Source organism: Equus caballus, chromosome 1, assembly GCF_041296265.1.
Source record: "Equus caballus isolate H_3958 breed thoroughbred chromosome 1, TB-T2T, whole genome shotgun sequence".
NCBI classification, from domain to species: domain Eukaryota; kingdom Metazoa; phylum Chordata; class Mammalia; order Perissodactyla; family Equidae; genus Equus; species Equus caballus.
Window position 1 is genome coordinate 171097020 of NC_091684.1, and position 24770 is coordinate 171121789.

The following is a 24770-nucleotide window of genomic DNA, read 5'->3' on the forward strand; positions in this document are numbered from 1 at the left end:
TGGGCTTTTGATTTGCATCTTTAATGCAGCAAACATAAATTTTGAAAAGCCAAAGTAGCCCTCTGAATATTCTTTTCTAGGAACAAAAGGGACATTTAAAAAACTCACATCGGCACTTCAAGACCAGTCCATTTTCTGTGCTGTTTTCATCCACACAATGCACAGTTAGCTTTGGGGATTGTATTTCCTGATGTCCCATATTTGTTGGTTTTACTGAGCCTTTGGAAGGGAGGGTGTCCACTGATGATGCAATAGGCCAGGTTCAGGCTCCAGGCATGCAGCTGGCAGCGGTGGCACTGGAATCGAACCTCTCCTCAGTGCCGTCCTTCCTCTGCGCTGTGCTGCCTCCAGGTGGCTCATTCTGCTGACCTGAGGAGGGTCTCCCACGGCATTCTGGCGGAACCGAGAAAGGAGAGCAGGGCTTCTCTGAGGCCTGGATGGTGGTGGCAGGGGAATTCAGCAAAATATACTCCAAGAAAAAGTAAAACTCAGAGACTATGGTTGAGTTTCCATCTTCAATACAGGCTTTTCCTCCTCGGTCGAACTTGGAATTTTAAGATTACATTTTACCAAGTAAGGTGGCTTTAAAAAACAGAAACAAAAAACAACAGCTCCTTCAATAAATCAGGCTGCTTGCCTAGAAGTATATATGTGTGTGTGTAAACACACATACGTTCATGGTGGGGAGGTGAAGTTATGTTAGTGGAATTAGGAGGGCTATATTCCACCAATTACAGATTCTTTGGGGACCAAAACTCCTCATTTGAAATACAAATATCTTTTGGCAGAAATAAAAAAACAAGATAATGTAACAATTACTGGGAATCAATTGCTTAGGTACTGGTTTGGCTTGGGAGCATTTGGAGGCCTGGCACAGCATATTGAAAATTTTGTAACAAAGGTCTTAAGAGTAGGTGGAATATGGGCAGACACCTAGAAGTAGACAACAAGCACAGAAAAGGAGATGTCAAGAAACTGGAGAGAAATTTGTACCCCCTGCTAAGCAGTTCTGATGACTGGGAGATTGAGGGTGGGGGTGGCGGGATGACTTCATGCTGTTGTAATTCCCAGATTGCCTGCCCCTGGAGACTCTGCTGGGAGTCTGCCAATGAGGGCTCCAGCTGCCCCTAGATACACCTGGCGCATGTTAGGTCTTAATAAATGGTGGTTTAACACAATTTGTTTTCAGAGCAAAGGAACGGGGCTAGGAAAATATACAGATCACACATCTGGAAAGCTTATCAAACAATTTATTTTAACACTTTCTCATGTGCTTAAAATTTTCCAGACAGGGAGAATTTACCTATGGAGATAGTTGGTGCCATTTTCAGGCAGCTCTAAATATTAAAAATTCCCCTCTATGGAAACTAATCTATATCTTTGTCACTGCAGCAATTCACTGATGCCCTATCACTTTGAGCCATTCAGAATAAATCCAATTCCTCTTCATTCAACCTTTTAAATAGTTCAAGAGAGTTTCATGACGCTTGCCCTCCAAATGTTGCCTCATCAGGCAATTACAAGAGCTATAAAATGGCTCCTATGTCTGACCCAATAATTCCACTTGGTAAAATATGCTAAATGGAAATAACTCAAAGTGAGGAGGAGTAAATTTGTGCAAATCTGTTTATACTTTTCTTTGCGTAACACAAAAAAGTTAGAAACAGGACCAGCCCAATGGCACAGCAGTTAAGTTCACACATTCCGCTCCGGCAGCCCAAGGTTCGCCGGTTCAGATCCCAGCTGCAGACCTACACACTGCTTGTTAAGCCATGCTGTGGTAAGTGTCCCACATATAAAGTAGAGGAAGATGGGCATGGATGTTAGCTCAGGGCCAGTCTTCCTCAGCAAAAAGAGGAAGATTGGTGGCAGATATTAGCTCAGGGCTAATCTTCCTCAAAAAAAAAAAGTTAGAAAGAATACAAATTCCCCAAAATTGACAGTGACTAAACAAATGATGAGGCAACTACTTGATGCTTTAACTGAAGCATCAAGTTATTCCCTTTAACTGAAGACAAATATACAAAAATTATATTGATGCATGAAAATATGTATGGGCAATGCTACATGAAGAAAGCAGAACATAAAACTATGTTTTCAAACGGGTTACAACTATCTATGAGAGTCTCTGTGCGTCAGTAAAGTCCACAAGTGACTCTGGAGACTTTCTAGAACTCCTTCTCCAAACCATGCTTCCTCTAGACTCTCCTAGCCCAGAGAACCTACATGTGACCCAGAAGATGTTGCATATTTGCATTTAATTCTGTCCTGTGCATCTTCCACTCACAAATATCAACCAACAGGGAAGGAGGAGGGCGAAAGGGGTGATTATGTACATGTGTGCGATGATGGATTATAATTAGTCTTTGGGGGGTGAACATGATGTAATCTACACAGAAATCGAAATATAATGATATACATCTGACATTTATATGTTATAAACCAATCTTACTGCAATAAAAATAAACAAATAAAATAAAAAAATAACAAATATCAACCAACAGACAAAGAAGAATTTGTGAGGGCTAAGTCCAGGGAGAAAGGAAAGCTGAGCAGAAAGGAAAGCCTCGGTCTCCCCATTCCCTCCTGGGTTTCACCTCTCATTCATTCCCACCACCATTCTTGTTCTGTGGGGCTTTCTGCTGCCCTTGCAATCTTCACCTGGCTTGGTATATCTTTCAGGACCTAGTCAGACACTATCTAGGATACAGCAGTAACAAAATAGACACGGTCCCTGACTTCACGGAGCTTATTTTTAAATGATACATAGTGGCGGGAAAGAGAGAAAGGAAACAAATATGCAAATAAATACATAATCAAATAGAGATAAATGCCGTGAAGGAAACAAAACAAAATAACACTACTGGGAGGGACAATGGATAAGAGACCACTTTAGACCAGCTGGGCAGGGAAGACATTTGAAAATACAATGCTTTAGTTAGGACCCAAAAGATGAGAGCCACCCACCAGAATTGTGAAAAGAGACAAAAGGAAAAGAGAGCAAAAGTCCCCAAATTAGAAATCAGTAAGGCACACTTGAAGGACTGAAAGAAGGCCACCATGGCTAAGGGTCACTAGTTCTTACCACATCAGGGGAGTGGTAAGAGACGAGACAGGAGAGATGGGCAGAAAGGAGTCATGATGCAAATGGAAAGCCATTGGAAGTGCCTGATGGGATCTGATTGGGGTTTTTAGAAGATAGGTGCGGCCAGGGTGCAGAGAATGGCTTATCAGGAGGTAAGAGTGGAACGTGTGGAACAGTGTGGAACTAATGCACTTAGCACAGGCAAGATGGTGGTGGCGTGGGTTTTGATGACACCTAGTTCAGACAAGACAAGTTGTAAATGTCGAAAGGAATATTACCAGTAAAATAAAACCAAAACGAAGGAGGACAGTCAACAAAAAACAGAATTAACATATACATACTACACAGATTTCTTATCCTAAAATAACTAAGGTGAGCCCCCAGTTTCCATGGAAGGCACAGGTAACAAAAACATGTTCTCTCAAGTCTTTCCCGTCCTGTCCCTAAAATTCCCCCGTGGTCCTTCATTAATTCCCTTTACGTTGAGGCATGGGGCTATAGCAGAGCCCTGTCACTGCTACTCTCCAGGTGGGCGAATAGTGGGCAGACTAAAGCCCCAGCCTTAGGGAGAATGACAGCTCTTGGTGCACATAAGCCAGACAATAAACACTACAGGCACAGATGTTTCTTCTGCCTTCTCTCATGTTAGGATAACACTACTTCCCCATAAGAATCATACTGGAAATTTCTTGGGGATTAACTACTACTTAGCCTAGAACAAGTCAAGGGGAAAAAAAAAGTTTCTATTTTCTGACCCACAGGGACATATCTATCACTTTTAGAAACTCCTTCAGCACTGGCTACTACAAAAATAAAGTTAACACTTTTTAACATGATGGCTAGGTGGTGGAAAGCTGTTATCGGGTTCAAAGAGCTTCTTTTATGGGCTTTGACAGCTTAGAGGAAGCCCTGTAACTTAGCGGTTGAGGATGAAGGCTCTGGAGTCAGACTGCATGGGTTCAAATCCTGGCTTCTCCACTTACTGTGTGGCTTACAGCGAGTTGTTTAACTTGAATAAGCAAGAATTTCATCTGTAAAATGGGAGTTTAATAAGCCCCAAAGAATCTGACATTGATAAAATATGGTGAGAACTGCTTGTGAATGCAGGAGACGGCATCTAAGCCTGGGCTGTCCCCAGCCTCCGATCCCTCTATTATAATCTTTCCCCTCACAACTCCCAAAAACATACACATCCACACACATTCTGTTGTACAGACACACACACGTACCACACACCACACACACTCTCAGATATGAGCTTTTCTTGAAGAAAGTGGTATTTAATCACTATAAGCAGATATGTCACTCTACTTAATAAAATAAACCTTCCTAATTTAGCATAGATTAAAATCACTCCTGGAAAGGAGTAAGTGGATCCCAGACCCTGCATCCAAACTCCCTCACCCTACAGGTTCAAAAACTGTCAATGGCTCCCTTTTTTCGATGGAAAAAAAAGATCTACTCCCTTTTTCCAGGGAGCTATGGACTCCCATAGTCAGCTTCACTTATATTCCACTTCCTAATTGTGGGAACCTTGGATGCTCCCATCTGTTCCCCCAAACAAGTTGCTTAAGTATAAGGAATGTAAGACCTGGTAAGGGAAGGTTCAGACTCTTTCTCAACCCTGGGAATGGGTGACCTGGATTTGAAACAAGTGAATAAGGCTCATAATATATCCTCTCAGAAAGTTTCGCAAGGGCTGGCCTCTGCAGCCAGCCACTGGGCAGCATCTACAGAGTGGACACCAGGGGGTAGCAAAATCTCGCTCTCCCAGTTCCCAGGCATCAATTGTAAGGAACCTGGAGAGTCTCGGTGACTCGAGGGCCCCATAACCCATTGATGGAAAAGAGTTCCAGCTCCCTGCCTCTAACTCTTCTGGGAAGATGGTCACTGGCGGTTGCTGCCCTAGATTGTTTTTCCGACGCTATGGAGCAGAGGGATCTTCTTGCCTCCAAGAAGATGAACATTTTCTCTCTCCTCTTTTCCAGACACAGCGGAATGGAGAAAGGGTGGAGTTTAGCGTTCTGAGGAGGTGAGAAAAGAGCCCATCACCTAGGCGACGCCCCTCCTCCCCGCTGTTCCAATGACTACCCATAGGCTCTGGCCTCCTGGCCTCACGGCAGTTGCATCGACTGGCAGGACGTTTTCCAAACGTTACCCCCCAGCCGCTGTGACACATTGCCTTCACGCCCCTCTTTGGGGACTATCTAGCTTTCCGATCTCCTCTCAAATGCCCACCCTTTGGAAGCGCCCCCCACCCCCCAGCCCTTGCAGGGCTTCCTGGTGCCTGCTCAGAGGAGAGACAAGGCATCTCCCTGCTATGCCTAAGCCTCCCCCAGCTCTCTTGAGAGACCTTCGCAGGGCCTTCATTTCCCATCCAGACGCGGTGGAGTACGGGTGAGGCTAGAACTTTCTTAACTAGCCTACCCCCCTTTGTCTCCTGCGTCAGATAGCCATTCACATCGCCAGGAGCCCTAGCGGCCCTGGGAGACTCTGTCTCCACCCCACAAAGAGGAAGGGTCTGGCATCCAGTATCGAATCACGGGGTCTAACTGGGGGTCTGCTGCCTTCCCTCCGCTGGCCGAAAAGGGAGAGAGAGGGGCTCCAGAGGCGAAGAGGCAGCAAGGAAAGAACTCGGAAAACCGCCACCAAAGTGCACGCCCTACAGGAGGATCCCGATCCCGAGACCCTGCCCCCCTTCAGCCACGATGTCCACCCCCCACCCCAAGCCTTCACCGCTCCCTAATTCCCCCACGCCCCCGCCCTCCCCAGGCCGCACAGAGGAGCCCATTGTCGGAGCCCGAAGGCTCGAGGCCGCAGGAGATGGGAGGGGAAAGAGGAGGGCGGGCAAGCCCCTGGAGGGTGGGAGGAATCCCCTGATTTCCCTGCCCTCCGCTCTGCCCCAGGCGTGCAGGGGCCTGAGGGTCGCTTCTGAGCCCCAGGTGCTGCCGGAGTCTGGCAACCGAGGGAAGAAGAGGTTCCCAGGCGAGTTAGAGTTGGGAGGCTTCCGCCAAACGACCCCAGTCCTAGGCTGAGGACCCCAGGGAATTCACGCACACCTCAGCCTCTGGAGTGTCCCTTGCGGAGGCTAAACCGATCCCGCAGGGAGCGAGGCGGAGGCGGGAAAAGAGGGGCATCCTCGGCGGGGCGGGCATCCGAGGGTCAGAGTCGGGACTACCCACTGGAGGGCAGGGCGGAGAAGGAAGAGGGTTGCGGGAGAGCGGGGCAGACCGGCTGGGGCGTCAGAGGGGCGGCGGAGAGGCTCGGCGCGGGAGAGGGAGTCCCGGCAGGGGGGTCCCGCGCGGAGGAGGAGGCGGGCACTGAAGGGCGGGGCGGGGAGGGGCGGCCGTCTCGGCCCTCCCTTGCGGGGCCCCGCGGCCTGGGAGCCCGAGCGGGCCGAGCCGCCACCGCGGCCGGAGCTGTCCCCCAGCCAGACCCGGCGAGACGCTAGCGGCGGGAGGGAGGCGGCGGCGCGCCTGGTCCCGTCCGCCCGAGCCTCGGACGCGGCCCCGCGCCGAGCCATGGTGAGTCCCGCGCCGCAACCCCGGTGTCCCCTCCGCCTCCGCGCAGCCAGCTCGGGGCCGCCAGCCCCCAGCCTGGTGCCTCCTGCTCCTGCTTTGGACTGTTGAGCGCTCCTGAGACTCTCCTCCCTCCCATCCCCCTTTCTTTTCTTTGATTTGTCTGTCTGTCTGCCCCACTGTCTGGCTCTGTCCCCACCGAGTATTGATTGCCCTCGCCCTTTCTTTCTTCCTCCTCTTCTCCACCCCCTCCCCCATCCTCCCTTTGGTCTCACCCCTAATCCACACACCCCCCTCCCTCACCCTCCTCTATCCTGACCCGTGCCTTCCTTTGCAGGATCTTCCCTCCCCACCCCCCCACCCCCACCCCCGTCCAGCTCTTTACCCGCGGGAGACCCCTGCGGGTTGGTACTACAGCTGCCCTGGAAGGGGCCCGGCCTCAGGTCATGAGAACTGACCTGCCTGGAACCACCATTTTCCATCCCAGTCCCCAGCCCGGTGAGCCGGGCCCACCCATCCGGCCCTGGGGGACCGGCCACAGCTGTGACTGGGCTGGGGCCAGGGACATGGCCAAAGAGGGAAATTCCCGCGGAGAAAGAGAGGCTGCCTCAGGATAGTGGACAGAGTCGGGAGGGGGGCTCACAGTGCCAGGGGGCGTGACGCTGCCAGAACAGACAAGGGATTGGGGGTTGGGGGGAGTGCCCCGGAGCTCACGCTGCGGGGAACAGAAGTACTGTCTCAGAGCATTCCCGCTGCAGAGGGGAGGGAGCACTGGCAGGAGCTCCCTGCAGCGGGTAGGGGACCCTGGCAGCAGCAACTTAGGACACAGGAAGCAGGAGGGCACTGTTAAGGGGAAGCCCATACCAACCAGAGTGGACACTATCCTGGGAACTTTCACTCCAGAAGTACTGTCTGAAGAATCATTGCCGGAGTGGGCGCTGCCAGGGAGAGCGCCCACTGCGGGGGGCGGGAGGGAGAACACAGCCAAGGGGGCGCTCACTGCAGGGAGTGGAGGAGGGGGAGAGGCCCTGCCAGGGGGCGCTCACTGCAGGGAGTGGAGGAGGGGGAGGAGCGCTACCGGGGCTGCTCCTCTGCAGAAGGAAGGGCACCCCCCTGGCAGGGAGGCTGAAGCAGAAAGAAAGAGGAACTGGGCCAGGGAGAGCTGACTCAGTCTCTCTACTCTCCTCTTTGGTCCTGGCCGGCTGGAGGCTCGGTCTCTGTGCTCCTGCCCGCCGCCTCCCACCCCAGACCCCTCCCCTCCTCCTGCCGCTGCCGTTTCCTGTGGCTGAGACTCTCGCTCAGCCATGAGCTCACCGCCCCTAATGGGTTGCAGCTGCCTCGCCGCTCAAGCCCTGGCTCCCCCCTCCTGGCCTCGGAGCGGACGGCCCACTCTGCCTCGCCCTGGCCCATCTCCACCCTCCCCCACCCACTCTCGCAGCCCTGGCCGGGTCCCCGGAACACTGAGGGGTCTGTCTGCTCGCCCACACACCTTGGGACCGGGTCTCTGTGCTGACGCACTGAATGTCCGTCTCTGGAATGGCTGCCCTAGCTTCTCAGACGGTCGGGACAGGCGGGCAACTCTGGCTGGCGGGACTCAGTAAAATATGCAGTTTTGTCTTCAGGGCAAAGGCAGGGCAAGGGGGATGGGGGGAGAGAACTAGCTGAACGCTGCAGCAAGCATTCCCTTGCCCATTTACTGCAAAGGAATCTGATAAAAGGAACTTCAAAGCCATCTCTAAAGAGAAATAAGTTTGCAGAGGAATAGCCTGAGGGGTGGTGATTAAGGATCTGGGCTGGAGAAAGATAGCCCATTGATTCACTTAGGGAGGCCAGTCTGGAGGAAGCAGGGCTGAGTGGACGAGACAGTGGCTCCTGGTGGAGGTTGGCAGAGAGGTCCTATTGGAATCAGAAAATACCTGATCAACATCAAGGCCTCCTCCTCCGTTCCCCACGTGTTCCCTTTGTGACTTTTTCCTCTTTCAACTGCCCCGGCCCAGGTCTTTGTAACCCAATCCCACAGAGCACTCTGGGAGAGGGGTACTAGAAAGACTCATCACAGACAGCCCTTCAGTCCTCATTCCCACCCAATGACCATCTCTAGTATATGGTTGTTCATGAGTGCTGGCACCTCCACTCAAGGTGGGGGGCTCCAGATAGTAGGCCCTGTGAGGAGGGACTTGCAGGATGGCCACGTGAAAGGCCCTACCCTCTAGCGCTCTCAGCCATCAGTAAGTCCCCTGATGGATAGCCCAGAAGCCTGTCTCTTCCTGAGGAAGGCCTATACAATCGCCCCAATTCACAAGAACTGGGGACGGCCCAGGCAGAAACATTCACAAAAAATTCTCCCTGGATCTCCAAAGCCAAAGTCTCAGAGCTCTCATATAGAGTGTACTGCTAGGCCTGTTCACTCCCATCCCAGGCTCCTTCAGCCAGCGTTTCCTGAGCGCCCTCTCTGTGCACACACTGTGTACACGATGGGACCCCTGGGGAACACAGCCAGCCCCATACCAGTATGGCCCCCAAGGAGCCATGTTTGAATGATTTCTAAGGATCTGCAGCCTGGTCTTGTCTCTCCCAGGAGCCTGAACCAGTGGAGGACTGTGTGCAGAGCACACTTGCTGCCCTGTACCCACCCTTTGAGGCGACGGCCCCAACACTGTTGGGCCAGGTGTTCCAGGTGGTGGAGAGGACTTATCGGGAAGATGCACTGAGGTACACGCTGGACTTCCTGGTGCCCGCCAAGCATCTGCTTGCCAAGGTCCAGCAGGAGGCCTGTGTGAGTGGCCATGCATCCCCGTTCTATCTCCCCTAAGATCCAGTGCCTCACTCCAGAGACTAGCTACACTAATTCCCTTCCCCTCCCAGAGTCACTGCTTCCCCTGATAACTGATCTTCCCAGAGTCACCAACCACGCAGATACTAACCACACACAGGCACTCATCTTCCCCAAATATTGACCCCCTAAGAAACATCAGCTCCCAAAGACCCTGACCCTCCAGACCCAATTCCAGACATTTGCCCCCTCATAGCAATTTCTCAAGATACTAACTCCCCCAGACATGACTCAACAGAGTCAATTCTAGGATATAAAGACCTCCTAAGAGTCTCTGGCTCCTCCAAGACAATGGCATCTGCTGACCATGTCTTTGTAATGACTCAGTTCGTACCCTCCCACACATGGAACCAGCTTCCTAGAGAAGGCTTCCTGCTACCAAAAAACTAACCAGTCCCAATCCCTTCCTCTGCCATGTGAACACCCCGATATCCCTTCCTGTTCTCCCAGGGTTATAACCCACCAGCCATAAGTCCACTCCTGCCTGGGGTGGTCCCATTCTAACTGTCCCCTCCTGCTGGTTTCATCAGCAGAGGCCTGAGCGTAGCCTCTCACCTTCTCTCCCCAGGCCCAGTACAGTGGTTTCCTCTTCTTCCATGAGGGCTGGCCCCTCTGCCTGCACGAGCAGGTGGTGGTGCAGCTAGCAGCCCTGCCCTGGCAGCTGCTGCGCCCAGGGGACTTCTACCTGCAAGTGGTGCCCTCAGCAGCCCAAGCACCCCGCCTGGCACTCAAGTGCCTTGCCCCAGGGGGTGGGCGGGTACAGGAGCTGCCTGTGCCCAATGAGGCCTGTGCCTACCTGTTCACACCTGAGTGGCTACAAGGCATCAATAAGGACCGGCCGACAGGTCGCCTCAGCACGTGCCTACTGTCTGCGCCCTCTGGGATTCAGCGGCTGCCTTGGGCTGAGCTCATCTGCCCACGATTTGTGCATAAAGGGGGCCTCATGGTTGGACATCGGCCAAGCACACTGCCCCCAGAACTGCCCTCTGGACCCCCAGGGCTCCCCAGCCCTCCACTCCCTGAGGAGGCCCTGGGTACCCGGAGTCCTGGGGATGGGCACAATGCCCCTGCTGAAGGACCTGAGGGCGAGTACGTGGAGCTGCTGGAGGTGACACTGCCTGTGATGGGGAGCCCCACAGATGCTGAGGGTTCCTCAGGCCTCTCCAGGACCCGGACGGTACCTACTCGAAAGGCTGCTGGAGGAAAGGGTCGGCACCGGAGACACCGGGCGTGGATGCACCAGAAGGGTCTGGGGCATCGGGACAAGGATGGGACACGCCCACCCGGTGAGGGGAGCAGCACCGGAGCCTCCCCTGGGTCTCCCCCAGGAGCTGAGGCACTTCCAGAGGCAGCAGCCCTGGAGGTATCTGAGCCCCCAGCAGAGGCGCTGGGGGAAGCCTCTGAATCTTGCCCTCTGAGGCCAGGGGAGGTTGGGGGAGGAGCTGGCCAGGGGGCTGAAGGACCACCTGGCACTCCTCGGAGAACAGGCAAAGGAAACAGGAGAAAGAAGCGAGCTGCAGGCAGAGGGGCTCTTAGCCGAGGAGGGGACAGTACCCCGCTGAGTCCTGAGGACAAGGAAGAGACCAGCCATCAGGAAGCCCTTGTCAATCTGCCCCCGCCAAATGAGCACCAGCTTCCAGGACGCAGCCCGTCTAAGGAGGAGCATGAAGGCTTGGGGAAGCCAGAATCTGACCCGAAAGAGGAGCTCAAACCAGCAGGTGAAAAAGAGCCTTGGCCCCCAGAAGCCTGTGGGCCTATAGAAGAGAGGGCCAGAGAGAGAGAGCAGGAGGGGCCAAGCCTGGTGTCCATGGCAGGTGAGATGACACCGAGGCCAGTGCGCCAAGGGCCAGCATAGGTTGGGCCCAGGGAAGGGGGCTGGAGGAGGAGCAGAGGTGAGGCTGGGAGTGGAACTGCCAGACCCATCCTCATGTCAGGCCTGTAGCTCTGCCTGTGTCTGTGCAGGACCCACAGGTCCAGAAGAGCTCCTGTCCGACCCCCCAACACCACCCCTGGAGACTGTGCAGGAAGTAAAAGAGGACAGTGTCTCAGAAGAGGCCCCTGCAGTCTCCATCTCTGACGACCCTGATGTAGCTTGGGACTTGATGGCATCTGGATTCCTCGTCCTGACTGGTCTGTGGGCATCAGTGGTTGAAGGGAAAGGGGTAGAGGAAAGAGGAGCAGTTGGGGTGGGCTGCAGAGGGAGGCAGGGTGGATGGGAGGTAGCCAAGGCCCGCCCCCAGCCAGGACAGCCTGGCCGTTTTGTGTCCTTAGGAGGGGTGGACCAGAGTGGGCGAGCTCTGCTGACCATTACCCCACCGTGCCCTCCTGAGGAGCCCCCACCCTCCCGAGACATGCTGAGCACTGCTCTTCATTACCTCCACTCACTGCTCAGGTAACCAAGGCCCAGCACTGGCACCCTGGACGTTAGCCTCCTGAGTCATAAGGACCTTGACCTCCTCTCTTCTCAGGACACTGACCTCCTGACCTCTAAGACACCTATTTCTTCAACTCCCAGATTTTCAAGTCATTGACCTCTGACCTTACTGACTCCTGACCTCCAGGATATCTTCCTCAATCCTCAAAATCAACACTGCTGACTTTAATATCCTAAGACACAACCTAATTTAATCAGGACATTGATTCACTCATTCACCAACTATTTATTGAGCACCAAGAACCTATTAGGCACCATGCTACGTGCTGGCATTGAATTCATATCTTTCCAGACCTTGATTCCATGACCCAGTATCCATGTAAATATAGGCTCCTGGTTTAGGTTCCCACCTCTTGGACACACATCCCAGACTTTGGCCCTTTGCCCATTGCCTCCCAAACGTACCAGGAGCTAACTTTTCCTGAGGACTAGTACCACTAAAACCAGACCCTGTGCCGCTATCCCCCTAACACACACACACCCATGCACAAACACACGCATGCGCACATGCACACTGCCTCCTTGGCTCTTCCTGTCCCCGCAGGCCTGATCTACAGATATTGGGGCTGTCCATCCTGCTGGACCTTCGCAAGGCACCCCCACTGCCTCCAGCACTCATTCCTGTCCTAAGTCAACTTCAGGTAACCAAGCCCTGGAGACAGGTAGTTTTCTTGGATCCTGACTCTTTCCCCGTGGCCATTCCAGGCCACTCATTGCTCACAATTTAAGGGTCGTTCTTTGCGATCAGGACTTGGGAGACCCTCCCCTCATTCAGCGGCTGCTGCTTCTCACCTATGATGACCCTCCAGCTGAACTCCATGGATTTCAGGTTTGAACCCCTCACTCCCACCTAGTCCCCTTCAGTAGCAGAGAGAGGAGAAGAGGCTGGCTGGAGCCAGGCTGAATCCCTGGGTGCCCAGGCCAGAAACCTCCTGCCTTCACATGTCTACAGGGTGCTGAGTTGCTGTCAGAGAATGATCTGAAAAGAGTGGCCAAGCCAGAGGAGCTGCAGTGGGACTTGGGAGGCCACAGGGAGCCCTCTCCCAGCCACTGGGTAGAAACACACCAGGTAAATCTTATCCCTCCTACCCGGGACACTGGGAACCAGGAATGACCCAGCTGAGGACATTCTAGGAGAGAGGGTAGACCTGAGACATGACCAAGGAGTTGAGAAAAAGTGGTTTCCCTTCCATTCAACTCAACAAGTATTTATGGCTCACAAACCATGAGCAAAATATTGTGCATGAACCATTAGCTACTGGGGAGATGGGAGGAATAAGTTAAATTCTTAATGTGACATTAAGCAGCATACAATTTTTGGTGGGAGGTAACTCAGAAACAACTGGAGAAGAGTGCAAGGTAGTGTCGCTGGGGTTCTGGAAAGAGCTGAGAGTCACTGGTTCTGGCTCCGCGTGGCCATGTGAACCTCCTGTACCTCACTCTGGAGATGGTTGGTGCCTTTCTGTACCTGCTCCCTGCACCAACATCCCAGCCTCAGGATCCTCACCCACAAAGTACAGGAATTGTGATATAATCTCTGATTCTGTGAATCTAAGTGCTGTGAGTAGTCAAGAAAAGAGGTGTAAATGTGATCTGAGCTGAGTATGAAGGGGGTCTGTAACACGGTCTCTAAGCTGTGTCTCAAAGGGGAAGTGAATCTGAACAGGCGGAGAGGAGGGTTTTATAGAGTGAAGAGCCAGTGCAGATGAGGGAAAGGAGACTCATGTTTACTAAGCTGTACAATGTGCGAGGCCCATGCTAGGTGCTTACCTGGCATCATCTCTTTAAACCTCACAAAATCTGGTTGTCTTCTCTTGACTTTACAGTTGAGGAAACTGAGGTTCAGGGAGGTTTCTGGTCGTACAATTAGTAAGTGACAAATTCAGGAACTGAACCCAGCACTGCTTCCATAAAAGTCTTTGGGGCTGCCCCACCTCCACTGTAGGGCTTAGGCTCCTTATCCTACACTCTGTCCTGGACTCCATCCCTCTGTGTGTGTTTCAGGAAGTGGCAAGGTTGTGCCGCCTGTGCCGAGGTGTGCTGGGCTCTGTACGGCAAGCCATTGAGGAGCTGGAGGGACCACCTGAGCCAGAGGGAGAGGTATGAAATGAGATGAGACCAAAGGAGATGGGGTGGGGATGCAGATGAGCTGGGCTGGGCTGCGGACTCTTTGGTGGAACCCCAACGGTCAACTGCTCCCTGCCCCCAGGAGACAGTAGGAATGCCTGAGCCCCTACAGAAGGTGCTGGCAGATCCCCGACTGACAGAGCTGCAGAGGGACGGAGGAGCCATCCTAATGAGGCTGCGCTCCACCCACAGCAGCAAGTATGAGGGACGGGTGTGTGGGGGCAGGTGCACATGGGGAAGGAGACACAGCAGAGAGTTGCCAATAAACCTTAGCCATCAGATAATTCTTACTGAGCATGTATCCGGACAAGATGTCATACTTTTCCACTTATCTCATAACCCTCACAATGACCCTAGGTGCTAGTAAGGATTACAAATGGGGATTTGGAGGATCAGAAATGTTAAATATCTTGACCAAGATTAGTCAGTAAATGGAAGAGTCAGGATTCAAATCCAGGCCCACAGTCTGACCCATGATGCTGTGTCACTTCTCATGTTGGGATGCAAGGATGGAATGGAGTGGGGGGCTTGACAAAGGCAATAGTTCATTCTGCCCCCATCCTTCCCCAGGCTGGAGGGCCCAGGCCCAGCTACACTGTATCAAGAGGTGGATGAAGCCATCCACCAGCTTGTGCGCCTCTCCAACCTGCACGTGCAACAGCAGGAGCAGCGGCAGCGCCTGCACAGGCTCCAGCAGGTGAGCCAGGACCCCCATTCACTTCTTACTTGGCCTGGGGACTTGGCCTCCAGCACTCCGTTTTCCGCTGATACTTAGAGGTGGTGGGGTTCTCCCAACCTGACTTGGTTGAATGGCCCTCCCTCTCTCCTCACCTCCCCTGGAGGTTGGTCACGGTCAGTGTGAGATTCAACAAGGGGGAAACAGCATCTCAGCACCAGCAAAGAATAGGAGCGAGATCTTCCCTGCTCCTCACTATTTATATTTGATCAAGGACTGTTAGAGGTTGTGAGAGATGCTCAGGTGCCCTGAGGGATTCTGGGAAGAACTGATTGACTCTGGAGTGCCTACCTCTTTAGCTTAAAAATAATAAGCATCTATTGATACCAGCTCTTTAGCTACACTGCCACCCATGCTCCCTCAACTCCTTATACAATGTCATCCCCCAAACTTGAGGCTGGAAAAGTCCCAGATCCCTCCACCTTGGAAGGAGAGAGCAATGGAAGCCCTCAGTGCCTTGGGAAGCAGGGCCTCTTTGTGGGGAAGATTCGCGGATAAGGCTGGCTTCTCTGAACCTTGATTCTTCTCTCCTGGGGTTAAGATCTCTATCAGGATTTTTCTCCCCACCCTACCATGTGGAGTAGTGAGGGCTTTGAAATCCGATTTTTCCTCCCTAGCCCTAAGCGTGGTGAGTGAACACCCCATGGACCTGTGCGTGGGCATTGGGGGGGCGGGGGGAGTCACCTCAGGGTCAATGTCAAAGGAGGGTGGGGACAGGGCTCTCTGTTTCCTGGGACTTCTGCATATTTTCTTCCTCCATCCAGTATCCAAGGGGTTGTATCTCCTACTGTTTGCTTCCTTGCTTGCTTATTAGCTGTTTTCCCCCTCTTTAAAAAATGTTAGCCTACAGGATTTGGAGTCTAAAGTGCTCAGCTTGAGTTCTAGCTCTGCTAGGAGTGGGATGTTGGACAAGTCTTGAAGGGTCTCTGAGTTCCCAAGTCCTCATCTGTAGAATGGGGATGATAATAACACTTACCTCACAAGGGTGTTGGGAAGATCAAATGAATTCAGCAAAGGACCATAGAAGTGTCTATTGTTGGCACTGGTTATTAGGAACACTCTCAGACTTCTCTTCCTCAGGCTGTCTCACTGCAGCCTCCAGCCTTTCTTCAGAGAAAAAATTATCATCCTTTCTTTTTGAGGAAGATTAACCCTGAGCTAACATCTGCTGCCAATCTTCTTCTTTTTGCTGAGGAAGACTGGCCCTGAGCTAACATCCGCGCTCATCTTCCTCTACTTTATATGTGGGACACCTACCACTGCATGGCTTGACAAGCAGTGCCATGTCCGCAACTGGGATCCGAACTGGCAAACCCCGGGCCACCAAAGCGAAATGTGCGAACTTAACCACTGCACCACCAGGCCAGCCCTATCATCCTTTTTGATCAAATATCCCAGAACCAATATAAGAGTCCCCAGAGCCCCTTAATAGGCAACTAGAGCTGCTCACATGCATGTACATTTGCACACACACACACACACAACCACTTCCCGGGCCAGCTCTCCAAGCCTGGGCCCTGAGCCTCCTGCACACCCATCCCTGGGCTCAGCGGATGTGATGTTTCTCCTGGCCCTCAGTTATCCAAACAATCCTCATCCCCTCATCCTGCCTCAGGCTCATTTTAGAGGCAGTTTAGTTTAGATAAAAGCAGTTTTATCTATTTCACCTCCAGCAGTAGCCCTGGCACCCTAACCCGCTGCCTCAGTGTCTCCTGCCAGCCCAGCTTCCCCTTCATCTGCTGCTGTACAGAGACCTCTTACTTTCTCACTTGGCCCTTGTGGAAACTACTACCATTCACTGTCATCATTCCCACTTTACAACTGAGATGAAATGTTGAGCCCGAGGCTCTCCGGATTGGGTGGGTGAGGGGGCTGGAGCTGGATCTCAGCTTTCCTTTTCCTTTCCTCTGCACGGCCTCCTCCTCCCTTATGGCCCTGCCCTCCCACCCCGCCTGTCCCAGGTGCTGCAGTGGGTCTCGGGCCCAGGGGAGGAACAGCTGGCGAGCTTCGCTGTGCCCGGGGACTCCCTGTCTGCCCTGCAGGAGACAGAGCTACGATTCCGAGCTTTCAGCACTGAGGTTCAGGTGAGAAGGGGGAGAGGGGCAGGTGAGCCGAGACATGTGGGGAGGAAGGGGGAGCCTGACTGGGACTGAGCACCAGGTCTGAGCACATCCTCCCTTCTGCAGGAGCGCCTGGCCCAGGCGCGGGAGGCCCTGGCCCTAGAGGAGAACGCAGCCTCCCAGAAGGTTCTGGATATCTTTGAACAGCGGCTGGAGCAGGTGGAGAGTGGCCTCCATCGGGCCCTGCGCCTACAGCGCTTCTTCCAGCAGGTGTGTACAGAGCCTCTTCCTTCTGCGCCCACCATTGCCTCTGTTCTGCCTGGAGAGGCTGATGGGGTAGTTGTTAAAAGCAGGGACTCAGGAGGCCATCTCCTTGGCTTTGACTCTTGACTCTGCCACCTACTTGCTGAATGACCTGGGAGAAGATGCTAAACCTGAGTGTGCCTCAGTAGGCACCTACCTCGCAGGGCTGCTGTGAGGATTATATAAACAATATATAGAAAGCACTAACTACAGAGCCTGCTACTTATAAATTCTGTATAAGTATTGGCTATTCTTCCATCTAGGCTTCTCTTCTCCACCCAGTTCAGACTGGCATGGTTAGGCAGTGATGCTGGGATAGTGAGGGGAGGTGTTCTGAGAGGACTGGGAGGGTGATGGGCATTAGAAAGCCATCAGCGAAGGAGGACAGGAGCTGCCATTGGGCAGCATGTGGGAGCGGCGCATGACTTCACTCCCAACCCCTTTGGCCTTGTAGGCACATGAATGGGTGGATGAAGGTTCTGCACGGTTGGCAGGAGCAGGGCCAGGTCGGGAGGCAGTGCTGGCAGCGCTGGCCCTGCGGCGGGCCCCAGAGCCCAGTGCCGGCACCTTCCAGGAGATGCGGGCCCTGGCCCTGGACCTGGGCAGCCCAGCAGCCCTGCGGGAATGGGGCCGCTGCCGGGCCCGCTGCCAAGAGCTGGAGAGGAGGATTCAGCAACAGCTGGGAGAGGAGGCGAGTCCACGGGGCCACCGGCGACGAAGGGCAGACAGCGCTAGCAGCGGAGGGACCCAGCGGGGCTCCCACAGCCCTTCACCCAGCCTCAGCTCCCTGCTGCTCCCCGGCAGCCCTGGACCACGGACAGCCCCATCCCACTGCTCCCTGGCCCCCTGTGGGGAGGACTGTGAGGAGGAGGGCCCTGAGCTGGCTCCAGAAGCAGAGGGCAGGCTGCCGAGGACCGTGCTCATCCGAGGCCTGGAGGTCACCAGTACTGAGGTGGTAGACAGGACGTGCTCACCCCGGGAACACGTGCTGCTGGGCCGGGCCGGGGGGCCAGACGGGCCCTGGGGAGTAGGCACCCCCCGGATGGAACGCAAGCGAAGCATCAGGTGAGAGCCCAGCCCAGTTGGTGCCCAACAGGCAGGCCCACCCACCCAGCAGGAAAAGAACACGACACTCTTGGGGGTGGTGACTCCCTCCCATGCCTGGCCCCTCTGCCACTCCATGTTGTACCCACAGTGCTCAGCAGCGCCTGGTGTCCGAGCTCATTGCCTGTGAGCAGGAGTACGTGGCTGCCTTGAGTGAACCAGTGCCACCCCCTGGGCCTGAGCTGACCCCTGAACTGCGGGGCACCTGGGCCGCTGCCCTGAGTGCCCGGGAGAGGCTTCGCAGCTTCCATCGGACACACTTTCTGCGGGAGCTTCAGGGTTGTGCCACTCACCCCCTGCGCATTGGGGCCTGCTTCCTTCGCCATGTGAGTGATCCTCTCAAACTTCTTCCAAGTCCTCTCCCTTCACATGTCTCAGCCCCGTCCACGTGTCCCCAACCCCCACCCTCAACCAAAATATGCAGTCCAAGCTCCTCTGATTCTACTCAGCCTCTGTGCCTGGCCTCCACTCTCCCCATGGAAGCCTGTCATTCCCTAGGCAGACTTGTGCTCCCTGGTGGCCTGTCCCTCTGGGTTGCAATGAGGATGCAGGGGAGGAAGGGGAGAGGCTTGGCCTGCAGGGCCTCAGCAGGATGGCTGACCTCTTCCCCACTGCCACAGGGGGACCAGTTCAGCCTTTACGCCCAGTATGTGAAGCACCGACACAAACTGGAGAATGGTCTGGCTGCACTCGGCCCCCCGACCAAGGTAACTTTTCTCCAACCCACATGAGAAGGGGAGGAGCCAGGAAGACCTAAAACCCAGCCAACCTCAAAAATCTTTCCTGGATATGCCCAGGAACATCGCCTACCAATAATCCCCCAGAATTGCTGAGGGTGGGACAAGCACTGGACTGGGAGCCAGGTGAGCCTGGGTTCTTACCTAGTCCACCTGAGGGCCTTTGGGCAAGATTCTTAAGTCTTCTCTGCCTCTGTTTCTACATCTAGTAAATGGGGGAAATATTCACTATATCTAACTCACAGAGTGCTCTGAAGATCAAAAGACCTCACATCAAAAGATGTAAAAGTGACTTCAAAAGTTAAAAGCCAGTGGGGCTGGCCCCGTGGCCGAGTGGTTAAGTTCGCGTGCTCCACTTCGGCAGCCCAGGGTTTCATCGGTTCGGATCCTGGGCACAGACCTAGCACCACTCATCAAGCCATGCTGAGGCAGCGGCCCACCTAGCAGAACCAGAAGGACTGACAACTAGAATATACAACTCTTATGGAGAGAAGAAGAAAAAAAGAAAAAGAAGATTGGTAACAGATGTTAGCACAGGTGCCAATCTTTAGGGAAAAAAAAGTCAAAAGCCAGAGACTATAACGGATATTTGTATTCCTCTTCCATTCCTCTTCAAGATATAGAGGATGATTGAATCTCCTGCAGGCCTCTTACCTGCTTTCTTTCTAGAGGAAAGAAAGGGGAAAGTAAGGTTTTTCGCCTTACTTTTAGGTGTATCCAGGCTGGATCCACCCTTAGAAGCCTGAAGTACCACCCACCTTCCCGGCAGAGCTCACCCCCCACTGGCTCCAGCCCCTCTTCTTATCCCTGCCTGTCTCCTTCTCAACCTAGGGCTCCTCGGAGGGTGGCCCTCACCTGCCCCGGGCCCTGCAGCAGCCTCTGGAGCAGCTGGCCCGGTATGGGCGGCTCCTGGAGGAGCTCCTAAGGGAAGCTGGGCCTGAACTGAGTTCTGAGCGCCAGGCCCTTGGGGCCGCTGTGCAGCTGCTCCGGGAACAAGAGACTCATGGCAGAGACCTGCTGGCAGTGGAGGCAGTGCGTGGCTGTGAGGTAAGGCCATGGCTCCAGTCACTCCAGCTCAAACTGCCTAGCCCTGTGGCCTAAAGCATGGGCTGGTGACAAGAGAACTAGATACAAGGTTAGAGGGTCCCAGGCTATAATTTCTGACCAGCTGGATGGCCTTGGTCAAGTCAATGAACTTCACTGGGCCTCCGTTTCCTCATCTATAAATAAAGAAGCTATGTCCTGCCCAACATCCCATGATCCTACACATGCCTGTGCTTTCCTATTGCTTTCCTAATTCTTAGCTTTCCCTATCTATCCTGCACTTCCTCCTGCATCTCAACACTCAACACCTACCTTATTCTCCTCTACCTAGTCTCTTTCCAGCCCTGAGGTTCCAGAACACCTGGGAAACCTACCTCCACAGGGATAGACCTCTTTCCCCTTTAATTCTTTGCTGATTCTCTTCCTGGGACAAAATGGTGCTTTGGTCCCCAACATGCAAAGGCTTCCCTGTGGGAGGCTGTAAACCCTACTGTGCAATGTACCTTCTGACTTCAGAGGCAGGGCTGTGCTGCTGGGCCAGGTGTGCTGGGCATGGTGACCAGTGGATGGATGCTAGGCCAAGGGCTTCCATGATTTCCTGATCCTGGCTGAGAACACAGTGCATTAGGCCCCTTGCCCTATACATCCCATTTTTACTTTCTGTAAAATATATACAAAGGGCTCCAGGGCCAATGACCTTTCCTTTTCCTTTCCCTAGACAGATCTGAAGGAGCAGGGACAGCTCCTACACCGGGACCCCTTCACCGTCATCTGTGGCCGAAAGAAGTGCCTTCGCCATGTCTTTCTTTTTGAGCATCTCCTCCTGTTCAGCAAGCTCAAGGGCTCTGAGGGGGGGTCTGAGACTTTTGTTTACAAGCAGTCCTTTAAGGTACAATGCCTGGAGTGAGAAGGGGGGCCGGGACAGGAAGTTGTGCTCTTCTTGAGAACACAGGATGTTCTAGAAATTCAACCCCAACCCAGGTTCAGAGTCTGCATCATCTAGAGCAGGATTTGGCCTATATTCAAGCATCAGGCTAGGGTGTTGGGGTGATAGAAGTCCCTGTCATTGGTCTACCCCATGGAGTTTTCCTTGTCATTCATGCAGGAGACTCATGTGGCATTCCAAGCCAGAATGGAGGAGGACCTTTCCCATTAAGAACGCACATGCCTTTTGAGTTAGGAGTGGTTCCTGGGGGGTGAGGAGAAAGAACATTATATATATATAGCTTAACGTGATGGAACTGAAGAACCCAAGAGGACTGGTATCCAGATAAACATCAATAGCAACCTATAGTCCTAGATCAGGCAGTGTGGCATGATTCTAAGGGTTTCTAGACTTTGTCCCCCTATACTAGTTCCAGGTCTTCAGGGGGGAGTACTGTATAAAGAAAAAAGCCTAGGTTTGGAATAACAGACATGGGTTTGAACGCTCTTTCTCTAATAATCTGTGATAAACCCTTGGGCAAGCTGCTTCATGTCTCTGTAAATTATGGTTGTTAGGAAGACTAAATGTAGAGCAGTTGGCACATGGTAGGTGTTGAGCAAACATTTACTGAACATCTACCAGATGCCAGGCTAAGTGTAAGTGCTTTTCCATGTGGTACCATCTAGCCAGGACTCACTCGGTCTTTACCCACTCTCCTCTGCTCTTTCTCAGACTGCTGACATGGGGCTGACAGAAAACATTGGAGACAGTGGGCTCTGCTTCGAGTTGTGGTTTCGGCGGCGGCGTGCACGAGAGGCATACACTCTGCAGGCAGCCTCACCAGAGATTAAACTCAAGTGGACAAGTTCTATTGCCCAGTTGCTGTGGAGACAGGCAGCCCACAACAAGGGTACCGGGCAGAGCCGGGGAAGGGTGTGCTTGCAGTCAAGGTTATGACAGAATGATAGCTGGGGAGTGTGGAGACGCTTGGGAAAGCAAGGTGTAGGGTGGAGAAAGAAGGACTTACAAGAAGATTCAAGATCTGACCTGAGAGAGATTGCTGAGGTAGAAATTAGTCAAAGGGGTACCAGCAGGAAACAGGAAGCTGGCAAATTTCAAGGAAGCAAGAGCAAATGGCTGGGCAAGAGAGAGTGTGAGAGAGAGAGAAAAAGAGAGAGAGAGAGCTCACTGGACCTGGGTTCTGGAACTCACTTGCTGTATGAGCTGGACCAGTTTGTTTTCTTTTTAATCCTCTGAACCTCATTCCACACATCTGAAAAAGGGAGGTAATATCTACATCTTAGTGTGATAAGGAGGATTGAATAGAGTGATATGTGTGAAAACACTTACTATAAAGGTATGTAAAAACCTGAGTTTGCTGTTAGTGCCCGAGATAAAGGGAAGAAAGTGAGTATTAGAAGAGAAGCTGAGCGGCTGGGATGCCAAATGGGCAGGATGCAACATACAGGAGAGAAGAGACAGATGTCTGGGGAGGAAGTCAAAGACCACCATCACCATCCATGTCATGACAGTCAACACGAAGAGACACCAGAGGAAAGAGAGTTGGGGAGAAGCAGAAAGAAGAGTCTCCCGTGATGGTGCTAGGGCTGGAGCAGAGGAGGGGCAAAATGAGGTTGGTAACATAGTCTCTGTTCCCTAGAGCTCCGAGTACAGCAGATGGTATCCATGGGCATTGGGAATAAACCCTTCCTGGACATCAAAGCCCTTGGGGAGCGGACGCTGAGTGCCCTGCTCACTGGAAGAGGTGAGAGCCAGACTGCTGGGGGGTGGCCCCCAGAATTCAAGATCATGAGAGTGAGGGTACCGTAGGGAGGTGTGGTGAAAAGTGAGGAAGGGTAATGAGTGGATATGTCGTCCCAGAAACTGTGGGACTGACTGGGAGACCCTCTATGAGACTGAGGGTCATTTCAGGGAGCCAGGAGGGCTTTTCCACACCAGCACCCCACCCCCCCACTCCCCACTCTCTGCAGCCGCCCGCACCCGGGCCTCCGTGGCCGTGTCATCTTTTGAGCATGCCGGCCCCTCCCTTCCCGGCCTCTCGCCGGGAGCCTGCTCCCTGCCTGCCCGCGTCGAGGAGGAGGCCTGGGATCTGGACGTCAAGCAAATTTCCCTGGGTGAGGCACCTCTCAAGGGGTGGCTCCCAAAGCTGGGTCATGGTGGTGATGTTTAGGCTGCTTGCTGCTGAGCAATTTCTTTTCTAGCCAAGTAGCCCAGTTGCCATGACAACTATGTACAGCTTTCCCATTGCTAAAAGAGCCTTCCATCTGGTTGCTAGGATAATGCTTACAGCAGCCTGTTGCTAAGAAGCACTTCCTCTGTACCTCTCTCTCTAGCTCTCCTTGGGTTTCTATGGAAACTGCCTCAGCTTCCTGTTGTACCCTCCTGGTTCACCACGGCAATCCTTAGTTTCCTGTCGCTTCTTCCCTGGTTGCTCTAATGATGCTGCTGACAATTTCCTGCCTCTTGGTAGGGGGGTTCTCTTGCAACTGGATTGCTATGGTGACTCACAGCTTCCTGTTGCTATGGAGCTTTTTCTTCCCTGATGGAGCAGCTTGGTTGCTTAAGGTAATCTAGAGGGGTTCCATACCCTGCTCTCACCCTAGCTTCCCCTCTAGCCCCAGAAACACTTGACTCTTCTGGAGATGTGTCCCCAGGACCAAGAAACAGCCCCAGCCTGCAAACCCCCCACCCTGGGAGCAGCACTCCCACTCTGGCCAGTGGAGGGATCTTAGGGCTATCCCGGCAGGTAAGTCCCTGTACTAGGGCTGGGAAGGGGTGATTTCATCATCCACTTTCTCGGTGGGCTCTTCTGACCATTCAGCCCATGGGGGGCAGGGGGAACCAGTGAGCTCTCAGCAAGGCTACAAGTTGGCTATATTATCCAGTCTGCCTTTCTCCTCTCCCTCAGGCCTGGCTGAGAGGCGTCAAGGTCAGAAGTGAAAAGGAATCTTTAACAAGGAGCATAGTGCAGGAGTGGATGGAAGGGGGAGAATACCAACGGCCTGGTTTGGATTTGGATTAAATCAGCAAAATTCAGGAACTTTAGGAGGAAAGAGAGGTGAAGTGACAAGCTTGGAAGAGAGAGGAAATATAGGGAAGAGGTCATTTCTTATCCTGTAAATTCACAGCAGTTTCTCTCCCCTCAGAGTCATGCCCGAGCCCTGAGTGACCCCACCACGCCTCTGTGACCTGGGTGAGTCAGTACCCACTTTCCGCCACATCCAACACTCCTTCCCTCTTGCATGTACCGTCCTTCCTTCTCCCAGCTGAAGTTTCTTCCCTCTCCCAACCCACCTCCCTCTTCTTTCCTGGCTTCTAGAGAAGATCCAGAACTTGGCTACAGCTGCTCCTCTTAGTGCAGTTTGGGCTGGGATGGCAGTGGGACATAGTGGAGGACTGGAAGAGCATTGAATTCCTTCCCTCTGCTTCCTGGACAGAGGAGGTCAAAGGACCAGCACGGTTCCCTGCTACCGCTATCTCTAGCTCTCCCCAGCTAGGTGCCTTCCTGCCAGAACCAGAGTGGCCACACGTGCTTGCCTTCATCCCTGGGAGGTGGGGAAATTATCCCTCATTCAGTCCTTCCCCATCCTGGGCCACTACCTACTCGCAGGACCCTGCCCTGTGTCAGACTGTGTTCTCCACCTATTCCCGGCCCCAACTCTCCCTGAGAAGACTCATCTCTGCCAGGTCAACTGTAGTTCCTGGTGACTCCATTCTGGGCTGTCACAGCAAACAGAGCTATGCAAACCATCAAAGGAGGGTGGGTGGGGAAGTGCAGACTTTATATATGTAATTACTGTTATTCTAATACTATTGTTATATTAAATGTATTTACTCACATTC

General features: G+C 53.2%; 1 protein-coding gene and 1 long non-coding RNA gene across 16 annotated transcripts in view; one reads left to right on the forward strand and one right to left on the reverse strand.

Annotated features, from left to right (window-relative positions):
• On the reverse strand, positions 1–8228 carry LOC138918484 (uncharacterized). The gene is made up of 2 exons (XR_011427905.1): positions 8093–8228; positions 1–933 (listed from the first exon to the last, which is right to left on the reverse strand). It is a non-coding gene; the product is annotated as an uncharacterized lncRNA (long non-coding RNA).
• The window catches only part of ARHGEF40 (Rho guanine nucleotide exchange factor 40), a 19017-nt gene continuing 677 nt past the window's right edge, over positions 6431–24770 (forward strand). The window contains exons 1-25 of one of the 15 annotated variants that reach the window (XR_002800873.2): positions 6431–6609; positions 9182–9379; positions 10005–11250; positions 11399–11566; positions 11708–11828; positions 12415–12511; positions 12619–12699; positions 12823–12939; positions 13875–13970; positions 14080–14195; positions 14568–14694; positions 16695–16817; positions 16920–17063; positions 17551–18161; positions 18292–18526; positions 18821–18907; positions 19769–19984; positions 20700–20870; positions 21639–21816; positions 22567–22671; positions 22898–23041; positions 23543–23673; positions 23836–23985; positions 24074–24120; positions 24247–24767. Coding sequence is in view for 9 of the 15 variants with exons in the window: in XM_023621279.2 (XP_023477047.1) it covers positions 6607–6609; positions 9182–9379; positions 10005–11250; positions 11399–11566; positions 11708–11828; positions 12415–12511; positions 12619–12699; positions 12823–12939; positions 13875–13970; positions 14080–14195; positions 14568–14694; positions 16695–16817; positions 16920–17063; positions 17551–18161; positions 18292–18526; positions 18821–18907; positions 19769–19984; positions 20700–20870; positions 21639–21816; positions 22567–22671; positions 22898–23041; positions 23543–23673; positions 23836–23949 (4629 nt within the window). In the remaining 6 variants the exon portion in view is untranslated. Of the gene's footprint in view, positions 6610–9181; positions 9380–10004; positions 11251–11398; positions 11567–11707; positions 11829–12414; positions 12512–12618; positions 12700–12822; positions 12940–13874; positions 13971–14079; positions 14196–14567; positions 14695–16694; positions 16818–16919; positions 17064–17550; positions 18162–18291; positions 18527–18820; positions 19064–19182; positions 19448–19768; positions 19985–20699; positions 20871–21638; positions 21817–22566; positions 22672–22897; positions 23042–23260; positions 23507–23542; positions 23674–23835; positions 23986–24073; positions 24768–24770 lie in introns of those variants that run through there. The other 14 variants (XR_011427820.1, XR_011427831.1, XR_011427821.1 and 11 more) reach the window with 14 other exon arrangements.